This window comes from Berghia stephanieae, chromosome 4, assembly GCF_034508935.2.
Source record: "Berghia stephanieae isolate SIO BIC M18660-M18661 chromosome 4, UCSD_Bste_1.3, whole genome shotgun sequence".
NCBI classification, from domain to species: Eukaryota; Metazoa; Mollusca; class Gastropoda; order Nudibranchia; family Aeolidiidae; genus Berghia; species Berghia stephanieae.
This window is the reverse complement of record NC_088363.1, coordinates 75,265,621-75,279,816: the sequence shown is the minus strand read 5'-3', so window position 1 is coordinate 75,279,816 and position 14,196 is coordinate 75,265,621. Positions and strand designations below refer to the sequence as shown.

General features: G+C 32.0%; 1 protein-coding gene across 7 annotated transcripts in view; it reads right to left on the bottom strand.

Moving 5' to 3' along the window:
- The window catches only part of LOC144971245 (uncharacterized), a 66,367-nt gene that overhangs the window by 9,703 nt on the left and 42,468 nt on the right, over positions 1-14,196 (bottom strand). For all 7 annotated transcript variants that reach the window (XM_078911802.1, XM_078911804.1, XM_078911803.1 and 4 more), the window contains 4 exons: positions 11,252-11,409; positions 8,729-8,894; positions 8,087-8,274; positions 7,350-7,514 (listed from right to left, as the gene is read on the bottom strand). In XM_078911802.1, coding sequence (XP_078767928.1) covers positions 7,350-7,514; positions 8,087-8,274; positions 8,729-8,894; positions 11,252-11,409 — 677 coding nt within the window. The remainder of the gene's footprint in view (positions 1-7,349; positions 7,515-8,086; positions 8,275-8,728; positions 8,895-11,251; positions 11,410-14,196) is intronic.

Below are 14,196 nucleotides of genomic sequence, written 5' to 3'. Positions count from 1 at the left end.
TAGAATATTGATAATATAAACTCATTCCAATGAAGTATATGAAAAACAGAAAGGTGTTCATAATCATAGACGTGCTCACATGAATTTATCTTCTATGGTTGATGATTTTACATATCGTATCCCTATGTGGTCTTGTGTTATGACACTCGCCTTCAGACCGGAAGGTCCTGGGTTCGAGTCCCACTCTGAGCGGTACACGGTTGAGTCCTTAGAAAAGGCTCTTTACTCACATTTTGTCACCATACTCAGGTGTAATACGAGTAATAAATAATAATAAATAATGAACTTATATAGCGCCTAAACATCCATGTTAATCGTGCTCTGCGGCACTTTACATAATAAAAATGTTTAAAAAACAAAAACAAAACAAAAATAAAAATCATGACACTACATAATAAGCATGTACAGAAACAAAATCTAAGCAATATCTATTTCATAAAAAATAAGCCTTCCGGAACAAGTCTTCTGAAGACTGGCCATTAACAGTAATGTCTCTGTTGGAAAATAAATGGTTATCACCTAACAAGCGTCATGTCTCATCCTACATGTTTAGTGCTTTTGTTGACTAGGGACCCCTTTGTAGAGCACTTTGAGCATGTTTAGTGGATATTGCGCAATATAATAGTTCAGGGGGGGGGGTGTTTTTGTTTTGTTATATTTCTTTGTTTTGGTTTGGATTTTTTTGTTTGTTTGTTTGTTGGTATTTTTTTTTTTTTTTTTTTTTTTGGTTTGATTTTTTATCACCATTTGATAATGCTTTTTTGTTGGCTGGAGAAACATTTGTACTCAAATCATTGCTTATTACATATTTTGATACATTTTCTGAATAAATTTACTATATGCACTTTTGCTGAATGTTGTAAGGGTCTAAGACTTCAGGAAATCTAGACACCAAGGTCCTTGTCTATTTCTGAATTTAAGCAACTCTATCACAAACGCTTACAGATAAATCCAAACATTACATTGTTACACATTACACGAGTACTAGAAAAGAGCAAAGGACGGCGCAAAAAATCTTGAGGAACTACATTGTCATCAGTAATCATTGCATGAATATTTTTGCAAGCTCTAAGTGCGGCTATGTGATCTTGTGGTATAACACTCACTTTCCGATCGAAAGGTCGTTGGTTCGAGCCTCGCTCAGCGCATAGCTGAGTCCTTGGAAAAGGCTCTTTACTCATATTCTCTCACCTTACTCAAGTTCAAAATGAGTACCTGGCCATTAACAGCGTTGTCTCTGTCCAAAAACAAAATTGTAATATTGCCTAACAGGCGTCATGTCACGTCCCATATGTTAAGTGTTGCTGTTGGCCAGCGACCCCTTGAAAAGGACTTTGAGTACGTTTAGTGGATATTGCACTATATAAACCCCAATTATTTAATTATTTTAGGTCGAGAGCTCATGGTTATCTATGCCAATCGGACGAGGATTGATAAGCATAAAGAGAGAAATGGATATTGGTTTTGATTTGCCATCTCCAATAGTTCGTTATTATTGAACATGATCGGGACGCTGGGTTATCAACTATAAATATCCCTATATACAGGGAATAAAAAAAAAGAAAGAAAAACCAACTTTTGGGAACAATGAATTCATTTCAAGGTGGGCAAAGAAAAATTGAAAAAATTATTCCGTGCACCATCTTTCACCAAACATAGAAACCAATTAACAAATTGAGTTCAATGAAAAGTTTGAACCAAGAGAACATTGAGATTAACACAGTGCTTAACTGCCAGTAAGATAAATATCTGAACAAGTGTGTATGACAGGTGCCAAACAAAGCAAGAAAGAAAAATACAAGAAAAATGTGAAGAGTATAGGTGTGTATTAAAATCGTCCCAACTATCTATCGGGAACCTCTGTGGTGTAATGGCAGGACGTCTGACCGGTAATCAGAAGGTCTGAGGTTCGATCCCCAGTCGAGGTAGACTGATTTTTTGGGATGGGTTTTTTTTCTTTTTTCTTGTATTTTTCTTTCTTGCTATGTCTGGAAACTTTCATACACACTTTTTCAGATCTTTATCTTATTCCCCGGTGCCTTCTCCCTAGTTTCTTAATTAAATACCAGTCAAGGGAAGCGTTGAACTGAAATCTATTAAGAGACTTTTAAAATATATACCGGTGTCCATCATACATTGTGGTAATATAGTTTTGGTTAGAAAGTTAAATAAAGTAATCATATCAATATGACACATCAGTTTCATACATGTCACTTTTAAAACCTTATCACCGATTAAAAGATCAACAATGTATGATCGTTGATTGAATTATTATTTTTGACCAGAGAAATTGTTTTGGTTTATCAGAGTCATATGGAAAGTTTGGCGAAGACGTTTTCTAATCAGGCAGCTGGTATCAAATTCTACTTCACCCCATTCGCTTTCCTGACCTAACCCCGTCAGGTGGTTTACAATTGTTCATGAGATTAAGAGAGTAATGAAACAAGACTTCTTGAGATGAAGCAGACTTCTCTAATAAAGCAAAAGTCTTGCATAAAGCAAAACCCAAAGATTTCTACTTTTTTTTTAGACTTCTCTAGGTCCGGGACAATAGAAGGGGCTTTTTTTTAATGGGGATTATATATAGAAATAAAAAAGGTTGTAAATAAAAGCTTATAGCTTTATTCCTTTGCACTGAGAGAGATTTATTATTTGATCATCCTCATCTATAACAAAATAAGAAAAGTTGTGTATGATAATTTAAATAATGGTTATCTTCCATCAGTGACAATGCCTACTCCAGGTTAATAGAAACCATATTGACAAAGATGAGAGGTAAATGTCGAAGAATTCAAGCAGAAAAAGAGAATACTAGGATACAATCAGAACAAAATCTAGAAATGAATGAATTGTTGATATAAATAAGGACAAAAAGAATTGTATAAAATCATGACAAATGGAACTCTATTCCTTTACTGAACATTGCATGGGAAAATGTATACTAATAGAAAATTATGAATCATTAATAACGCATAATCACATAAATGCACCTTCAATGAGTCATAATATAAAGGTTTGGAAAGCGATATATCTCCTTAGTTTGTTTTTTTTTTTTTTTGTTTTTTTTTTGTAAGCATGACTAAGAAAGATAATTGTTCCTGACTATGTTGTGAGACCACAAGAACCCAATACATATTTTAGATCTAAAACAATTGAGACGTATGCCAAATAAAAAATGTTAAAAAATTAAGGACACGGTTTGCAAAAAAAGGAAAGATCATTAGATACACTTCATAATCCATAAAATGTAAAATCTAAAAATTAAAGCTGTCAAACGTGACATCAACATAATTATTTTATCATTTTTAAATCATACCCCTATACAATCCTATTTGATTTATTTATAATTTTGTCGACCGTTTTAATTTTGTTTTTCTTTAAAACAACAGAACCAAATAATGACAGACCCAATCAGGCAAATTTGTAATCACATTTGCCTATTCTACAATATAATTTAAGTACAAATCCATATCTGTGTAAACTGGCTAAAAGTTTGGGTTAGAGAAATATAAGACCACAAATATTTTTTTCCAAACCCGAAAATCAATTAAAATGAATGGTGAATTTCATTTAGAGAAATCTTAGTTAATATTGGTGATTTCTCTCCTAACGAAATTATGTCAGGATGACTGGGATGCTCGAAATTGAATTTATAGCAAAGTATGAAATAAATATCAACAGGAAGCTACAATTTATCAAACAAAAACAAATAAGTGGACGTTTCAGCTTTTCAATTTATATGAATAAAACATTAAAGATGAATAAGAGATGTGAGAATGGCGTAGTTAATGTGGATATTCCCTTATCTACACCATTCTCACATCTCTCATTTGTCCTTAGTGTTTCATTCATTGTGTTTTGTTGATAAAGAGGAAATCCGAAATGTCCACATTATCTGTCTTCGTTTAATAAAGTGAGCTTCCATTTCATTTCCTATTTTTAATTATTTCTCCAAGCTTCAAGCAATAACAATTTCATTAACAAAGTATGAGAAACTTGATTTAAGTTTGTATTATTGATTGAGGGCAATGAACGCCGTTACTTTCGGTCATTTCAGATTCAAAAAAATTTTTTGCCATCCTGTCACCCTGAAATAATTCAGCTTTGAAGGGGTGAGTCACGTGTTTATCCTTATTTACTTTAAAAGTTTTCAATAGAAAGAATTTCCTCCCCTCCCTCTCCCCCCCCCCCCCCCCCCTCTCGCATTTTAACGTCTAATTTTCACTACTAGGGTCACTTTTTTTTAATGATGACCTATTCTCTAATTACAAATGGGAAATACAATATACGATGCGATGGGTATTTATTTTCAGGTCTGATAATCCAAATTGTTATGGGCTCATTGTTGTACTGGAAATACTCTCAAACCAACGCAAAACATGGCCCATTGCAACAATGTTAAATTGTTTTCGATTATCAGACCTGCAAATATGTGCTCCTCAACACGATTTCATTCTAGAACCAAAGTGTGTGACAGTGGACGATAATCATAAAGACATAACATATTAAGACCTTTACCGTTCATCTAAATTGACACATTCTACAGAAAGTGAATTAGTGTTAGTTGTGTATTGTTAGTGAAATCTTACCTTGAATAATTATAGCCATGAGTTGGAAGCAGAGATCACATGGATTGGATACATACAGATTTGACAAAATGAATGGGGGAAAAAGGAGATAAAATAAGGAGGGTTAAATTGAAAAAGCAATAGACTATTTCTCAAAAATATTTTTTTTAACCAGTACTTAATAATAATAATAATAATAATAATAATAATAATAATAATAATAATAATAATAATAATAATAATAATAATAATAATAATAATAATAAATAATAATAATAATAATAATAATATAATAATAAATAATAATAATAATAATAATAATAATAATAATAATAATAATAAATAATAATAATAATAATAATAATAATAATAATAATAATAATAATAATAATAATAATAATAATAATAATAATAATAATATAATAATAATAATAATAATAATAATAATAATAATAATAATAATAATATAATAATAATAATAATAATAATAATAATAATAATAATAATAATAATAATAATAACAACAATAATACCACAGCAATGCTCTATCATAATTTTTTTTTTTTATGACTTAAAAAATGACCATATTAAAAAAAGTGAATGTAATAGTAATTGCAAAAAAAAAAAGTAGTTTTTCTGAAAACAGGAGATGAGTTAAGAAATCACGTGTCTTAAATTTCAGCATATACGAGTTAATAATACATAATATACACTTTGTTATACGTTTCTATTCTAAAACACTCTGCATGCAAGACTAATACTACAACAAAAGTAGAGTTGTTTATCGCTTAATCTTTTGTTATGAAATGTTATATAACTCAATAAAAAATTATAACTAATGATAATATAAATATGGACTCTGAGAAATGGTCAAGAGATTCTTTTTTTCCATCAAAAGTCTGTGAAACAGGTAAAAGGGAATTTGAGAAAAAAAAAGTGTCAAGAGTGAAGGTAGAAGAATAAAAGGAGGATAGTTGAATCACCTAAAAAGAATGGAGACGAAAACTCATTCTCAAATTAGAGTTGAACAAGAATGATGGTACTCAACTGGGAGAAAAGCAACCAGAAGTAAAACACAAAAACCCCTTCCCATTGATTAAAGAGATAGAGATTTTAAAATCAATGCTATTTGAATTACAATCATTTTTTTTTCTCATTGTACGCGAGGCCTTGCTATATACTGCACATTGACTTGTCAATGCAGGATTGTTTATTTTATATATTACAGAAAACAACAACTCTTTAAAGTCTCATTTTAAAAAAAAGCTTTATCGCATTGGACTTTGAATTGGATGATTACATTTCATTTGAACAGCTTGAAAATAATATTAAAGAGGAAAAGTTTTTATGAAAAAAAAAAATCAAGATGACAGAAAGTAGACACAATGCGATTTTTAAAATGAAATGTTAGAACAAAACAAAAGTGATTTTATAACAGAGATTTCAACCTTTAAATGTTCGACAATAACAGACTTCCAATTTCAAAATGAAAAATAAAATCATTGAAACAAATAAAAAATGAAAACAAGACAGATGGAAATCAAATCGGTTGTACATAAAATATTATATTTGTTCTCATCAACCTTTCTAAGTCCTTGTCACGTAATGAAATAATATATATACAACATTGTAGAAGATCATAATTATACTTGAAATGTTATATATATATATATATATATATATATATATATATATATATATATATATATATATATATATATATATATATATATATCTTTAAATAAATAAATATTACACTGGCAGAAGAACGCAAGGTGCATAATTGCATACTGCAACAATAAAATTATTTTTTTTTCTAAATAGTCAATAAAAATATTTTTCTAAATAATTTCCATTAGTTAAAAGAATATGTGTGACAAATGAAAACAGGAATGTCATGTGTGTAGAGGATAATATTGCAATGTGACACATTCTGATAGTTTTATAAGCAACTTCTGTGGCTGTCACTTTTGAAGAGCAAAATGGATTTGTTTGAAGGGCGGAACCATAAATCAATCTACTGACCAGCTAAACCGGAAACTAATTGGGTTAATTCAAGAGAAAGCCCGTTACAGAATGTATCATAAATTATCTTAATTGAGCACTTCATTAATCAAGGTGAAGTGCTCAGAGCCCTTACAATATATGAGATAGTTAAGAAATCAAATACATCTTCTAATCTCTATAATCAAAATAAAATAGTTCCTAATCAAATATCTAGTTAAATGCAAAGTGCTCCAAATCACAACAAATTTGCATTCACAAGGGCTGTATACATTACTGATTTCACATTATCTTTTTTACAAGACCTTCATCAGTGGGTAATGGTGTCATGACATGATAAAAAATTAACATAAAATAAATGACGTTTAAAGTGTCCCATTGCCTAGATTCTTTTATGCCTCTGCTGATGCTGATTGATTAAAGTAAATATGTCTGTTTGGTTTCACGCAATACGTTAATCTTCTCTACAGATAATAAGTGTTTTAAGAGCTATTCCTCTTGTCAACTACTGTGTTTGTTCCTTAATAACAGTTTCCTGATCAGCGGTTACTACGCATATAAGAATAGTATTGTGTGCTTAATAAGCAAATACACTTTTAACATTTGGGCCTGGTCTTTTAATGCCTTCCCTGACAAACCATCATGATATGCCACATACAATGCAAGAATACAACAAGTGAAAAACAAAGATATCAGAATATTGCAGAAAATCATAGCCTAAGATTAAAGGGCATCTTTTTCTCATTCGCAAAATGCAAACTTAAAAATGAACCTTACTGAGTGATGAGATCTCTTTTTTCTCTCAACAACTGCTTGTAACTGTCATCCATTTTATCCCGCCATTCAACTTCTTTGGACAATGTTGCCCTAGTAAGTCTCAAGTCGTCCTCTAGATGCTTCATATGTTCTGAGTACTTGGTACGCTCGGTTGTGTAGAAATCCCTAAAATGGTTTGGAAATTAAAATGGCCGTTTATAATGCTCATATCAATCACCTCTTTTCGTGAAAAAAAAAGTTGAAAAGAAAATGTTTTAGAGAAGTTAACAATGTGTGTTTGTCAGCAGTTGCCAAGAGTCTAGTTATAAAGAGTCATGTTGTTTTCTTGTCAGTGAACAAATGGGTAACACTGACTGCAAAACAATAAATCATCATTATCATCATCATCATCATCATCATCATCATCATCATCATCATCATCATCATCATCATCATCATCATCATCATCATCATCATCATCATCACCATCATCATCGTCATCATCATTATCAACATCATTATCATTACTTCTCCAACATTCTAAGGAACTACTTTACATTAACATTATTAGTACATATGCCCTAGATTTAAAACGCCACAATCTACACGTAGCTCAGACTAAGTTGTCTTAGTACTCATTCTTAGATCAAAGAAAAGAAATAATTTCAATTTTCACCATCTTTTCAATTTATGAAAAATAAACCGACAAACACAAGACCTCATCAAAGACATCTGAACTGTGAAAAAAATGTGTCTACCTGGCTTTCATAAGCTTAGCTTTTGTCCTCAACTTTCTCTCCTCGTATCTCTTCACGTCTACATCACGTCTCTCACTAACAGTGAACAATTCATATTGTAACTCTTTGACCTCGTGCTGAAGGCGTGTTATCTGGTCCATGAGAGACCGTTTGCCTACCTCAGACATATTTTGTTGATGGGTAGAATGCTGAAAAACAGAATAAGATTTTGATGTTTCCGTAGTTAACAGTGAGGAACAGAGCTTATTCCTTTTCTTCTGTGTTATCATTAATTGTAATGACACCTTCGTCATCATCATAATCATCATCATCATCATCATCGTAATCATCAGCATCATCATCATCATCATCAGCATCATCATCATCATCAGCATCATCATCATCAGAGCCATCATCATCATCATCATCATCATCATCATCATCATCATCATCACCACCATCATCATTATCATCATGACAGCAATTCATATTATACGAGAGGATGGCAGGAGGAGGAGTAAGAGTAATTGGAAAGAGAAAAGGAGGACAATAAACGGACAGATTTAAAGAAATAGAGAATAATTGAAAAGTTTGATAATTAAAATATCTTATATCAGCCATTAAATCGTTGTAACATGACGAAATCCTCTGCATGTCCCTTACCTTGTCATAACCAAGCGTGATATTATCCTGGAATTGCTCCAGTTTGGATTCCAGATCAAGAATGGTGTGCTGGAAATCCTTGTTCTCTATCGACAGTTTGGATTCCCTTTGCTTTAACAGCGCCACCTGGTGCTTCAATTCTGCAACTGTCTGATCAAGAAGTGTTCTAAAGGAAAGAGAGATAATTTCTTTTTTATGGAAAGATGAATTTCTTTTTTATCTTTTTTTTTTTTTACATGCAATCACTTCTGATATTATGATGACGTCACATGGATAAAACGCTCAAGAACAATTTTAAAAAATCTAATACTAATATGATTCTTAGAGTTTGACACTAACTACTAGTATATTATTAAACATGCTTGTTTATGAATTTACTATTGACCAATAATATAGAATAAGACAAAATCAAATCAAAAGAATTTTTGAAATTTCACTCAAGCCGTTTATTGAACTTCTATTTTTTTCCCCTTAAAAATCACATTCATGTCCATTTAACAGAATAGAAGCCAGAATAATCTCCAGCTCCATGTACCTTATGGCTCTGATGAACTAATTTTTTCTAATAGCCATAATCATATATGACCATTTTCTCCAAAAGAGGGTTAACAACAATGTCAATCGGGCAATTGAAATCAGAGTTGCCCCATTGCAAGAACCAAAGTGACAAATTAGGAAGCAGGCATTGGTGTTAAATAAAAATCTGAAAAGGTACGTATAAAACAGTGCCAGGCAAGACATAAAGAAAAATACAAGAAAAAAAAACCATCCCATAAATCATATTCATTCTCCAGTCGAGGCAGGCGGATCTTATATTATTATGTCTTATTTAAGGGTTTTACGGTGCTTGCAACACATTTAGACCATTTCAGTGCCAGTAAAAAAGGAGGAAATGGGATAGTCGAAAAAAAATTCTAGATTAAAATTTAATAGCACACAAGATAAAGGAGAATGGTTCAAATAGGGAACAGATATAGATTCCAAGAGCATACCATCAATGTACTTATTTGAGATTACCTAAGTCTCATCCAGACACCAGCACAGAATCCCACTAAGAGGAATACACTCAAATGCTTACATTATACATTCAAAACAACACATATATAACAATACATAACAGATGATTTACAAGGGAAAAAATATCATCTTCCGAAACGTTTAACTGTACATTTGACTGTTTCCCTCCCAGCCAAAGACTCCGGTCAGGGTCAGGACAAAAACAAGTAATCCCATTCCAAGACAAAGACAGAAAGAAATTGAAAAACAGATGTAGAAGGTTAGAAGACCCAGAAGTACAGGCTGCAGGTTGATCTTTGACCGGAGGTTAGATCCCTAGGTGGTTTGTTATTTTCATTTTCTGTCTGCTATAGTTGGCACCGTTTTATACACACCTTTTGCCATTGCAATTGTGATATTGGTAAAGACTACTAAGTTATGGATACAACTTGAAATAACAATGGAGGAATTTATAATTTGAAGGAAATCAACTTTTGTTGATAGAATGTTGATTTGCCTTCAAAATGAGCGCAGCAACTCTTTGCATTGGTTTCAGCAGGGTCAATATGTCGCCAATATTAGACAAAGTGTGACAGCAGGAACTGGTGTGAAATGAAAACTAAAATGGCGTGTATGAAACAATGACAGAGAAAGCAGAAAGAAGAATTACAAGAAAATCTCTCATCTCAAGAAATCAGCTTGCCTTGATTGGGGATCGAACCATAGGCCTCCTGATTATGAGTCAAACATGCAATCATTATACCACCGAAGTACCCGATAGTTGGGATAATTTAATGTCTATATTATTTACGAGAGTACTATTTTCCACTATGAACTTTTTCCTGAATCACAACAAATAAACAATGAATGGATGAGGATGGAAGACATGAGAGAATATTCTACTTTTTCCTGAATCACAACAAATAAACAATGAATGGATGAGGATGAAGACATGAGAGAATATTCTACTTTTTCCTGAATCACAACAAATAAACAATGAATGGATGAGGATGAAGACATGAGAGAATATTCTACTTTTTCCTGAATCACAACAAATAAACAATGAATGGATGAGGATGAAGACATGAGAGAATATTCTACTTTTTCCTGAATCACAACAAATAAACAATGAATGGATGAGGATGGAAGACATGAGAGAATATTCTACTTTTTCATTCTAAAATAAGGATCAGGCACTGTTGAAAGATGAAATCTGAAATGTGTGTGCATGAAACAGTGTAACATGTTTCTAAATCCCGTATAGTCAAGGCGTGTCTTGTGTTGAAAGTTGAATTCAAAGTTTTAATGATAAAATTAAGATTAGAGTTGCATTTAATACCGTCGGAAAAGAGAGTAAACTGTGTTTTGATTTGAAATCCATTTCCCTCCAACTGGTTCATCCTGAAATGATACCAAATTGATGCAGCGGGTAACAGATACACATTTTAACAAGTCTGAGGTTTGTTTGTTTTTCTCTCTTTTTCAAAAGTAAATCTATCGTCAACTCTAACATTGATTCAGGCAAACCTTTGCAGTTTCTCTCCTTCCATTTGGTTCCTAAGAGTAGCCAGTCTGTCTTTTGTATCCTCCAGCTGGATTTTGCCTGTATCTGAAGCCACCAGTTGCTTCTCCACATTTAACAACTTCTGTGTTATTTCATCCACGTCTCTTTGTAAATCCTTTGCCTTTATTCATAAAAAATGGGAGATATAATAAAATAATTGTGAGATATATATATATATATATATATATATATATATATATATATATATTATATATATATATATATATATATATATTATATATATATATATATATATATATATATATATATATATATATATATATATATATATATATATATATATATGTACAAAATTAAACATTGTCCCAAAAGGGCGTAGTTTTAAACAGAGCTTCAAATGAACGAATACAATACACTTATTAATGTCTTATATCTTTTTTTTTTTTCTTTCTTTTTTTTTATGTTAATGGGTTTGCACAAAATATGGGTACAACTTACAAAACACAACAAATAAAAAACTAAGTTATGAGAAATAAATTTATGAATAGCAAATTCAATGCCTAAAGTAAGTGCTAATCTTTAACAAATATACATTTTAAAGCACGCAAACATTCCTGTATTATATTTACAATGGTCAAAATTTTCAAATGAAGAAAAAACATATTTTTAAAAAGTAAATGATAATATTAGTGCTATCTACTTTGATGTAATGTTAAAATAAACATTAACATGGTTTCACTTAACAATCATGAAAAATAAATATGGCTCTACCTTCAAACTTTAAGTATATTATATTTGAAGTATGAAAGCTTGTGAAGTCACAAGCATACCTATTTGCGCAGCCTTATTTTGCAGCGTACAAGAAATCGAAATTCTACAATGTGTGAAGGCTAGGATAGCATTCATAAAACAAACAATTGCTACTGGAAGATAATGAGGCAGTGAAACTATTTCATGAGGATTTCCAGGGTGAACAAGACTTCACAACTCGGGAAAAATAGAAACATTTCATGCATATTGAATTATTCCATATAATGACTGCATCAAGCAATGTCACAACTATACTCAAAAGGTTTGGGGGGTTTTTAAAATACAATTATAAAAATGTTACACTTTGTTGTCGTATTTGTTTTACTAAAAAAAATTACGTATAGCAAAAACTTACTGTATTTTGTTTTGGGTGAAAAAAAATATATTTTTGTGTTGGTTGTATGTGAAGTTTTGGGAAGAAATTCTGTAAATGGCTGGTAAGATTTAACTTATAAATTATAAAATTTGAGTTGAAATAAATGCTTTCATTGAGGAGAATGAGGTTAATTTCTTATTCCTCTACACACTCAAACTTCCTCATTCTGACCATTTTGACTTTAAACTCGTTTTCCATCATCCAGAACATTCCGACAGGTACCAGATCAGATTGACATGAGGGATCACGAGTACACTATTGCAAATATTCATATTATTAGTGAATTAAATGAGAGGCGTAGCGAAGACATGAATACTATTTTCACGCATCTTTAACAAATTTATATTAGTAAAGCTGAAGATAAGTGACTCTTTCTCTAGAGTATTTAAAATATTTTTTCAGGGTTCAATACATATCACCCTAATTTTAAGAAAACAATATTTACAAAGATCACTGTAAAATTAAGTCCTAAGTGGACCTCTATTCTAACCCCTGAGGAAATGCATTGATCTGTGTTGTGTGGATATACAATTATAGTCCTTAAATTTCATAAGGCCTATTGAGCCTTGGAATTCCTAGATTTATACCTATTAATGGACAGTTACAACTGCTTGTTATCCTTTACGTGTGTGGCTATGTGGTCTTGTGGTATGACACTTGCTTTCAGATCGGAAGGTCCTGGGTTCGAGCTTCGCTCAGCGCATAGATGAGTCCTTGGAAAAAACTCTTTACTCACATTCTCTCACCGTATTCAGGTGTAAAATGAGTACTTGGCAATCAACAACGTTGTCTCTGTCAGAAAAATTGTAATATCGCCTAACAGGCGTCATCTTTCGTTCTATAACTTACATGTTGCTGTTGGTCAGGGATTCTTTGGAAAGCACTTTGAGCACATTTAGTGAATATTACGCTAATATTTTTTTTTTACATGATGCTAGTCTATTGCAATTTACAATTACAACAGACACATAAAGGAATCCGCATAAAGTCATCACTCTCAAAGTCGACGTCTGCTTAAAGTCAACATCTCTTGTTGGTCCCAAATTTTCTGTCCTTCATCTTAGTGTGTTCCATTGATGATGGATAAAGTCAGCCTTGCTTTAAAACCAATCTTTTGGTCCGGTGGTGTTGGCTATATCAGGATTCCAGAGGAGTTGGAGATAAAAGCCCTGACGCAAATCCAATCGGACACTGTGCTCCAATTTTTTTATATCGCGACCCAATTAAGATACATAAACTAGACTTGTGGCCCATTTATCTTTAACTGACATCGCACGTCTGATATCCCAAATCCTTATTCTAATTGTTGTAATGGAAATCTCAAAAAGATTATGCAAAATATTGTCCATTACAATAATGTTAAACTAGGCCCATAAGTGTGTTCGGATGTAAGAGCTTCATATATGAACCTTGGGCCAAAAGGCTTTCAGATATTGTGTGTGTGTGTGTGTGTGTGTGTGTGCGTGTGTGTGTGTGTGTGTGCGTGTGTTGGGGGGGGGGGGGTATGCGAATGAGTGTGGGTGTTTCTACCCTCTCACATCATTATCTACTCATGGTTTTCATATTTACCCCATTTATTTTTTTTAACAAACTTAGAAAATATTGCACTCGAAATTCTGGTGTTTCTTCCTTTTGTAGTGAAACCTTAACTATGGTGGCGTTTGTAGCTCAAAATTACAGCATCTCATCGTTTCACAAAAGTCAAGCTTAATAAGCAAGGCCAATGGTCAAACAGGTGACAATGATCATCAAAATATTTTT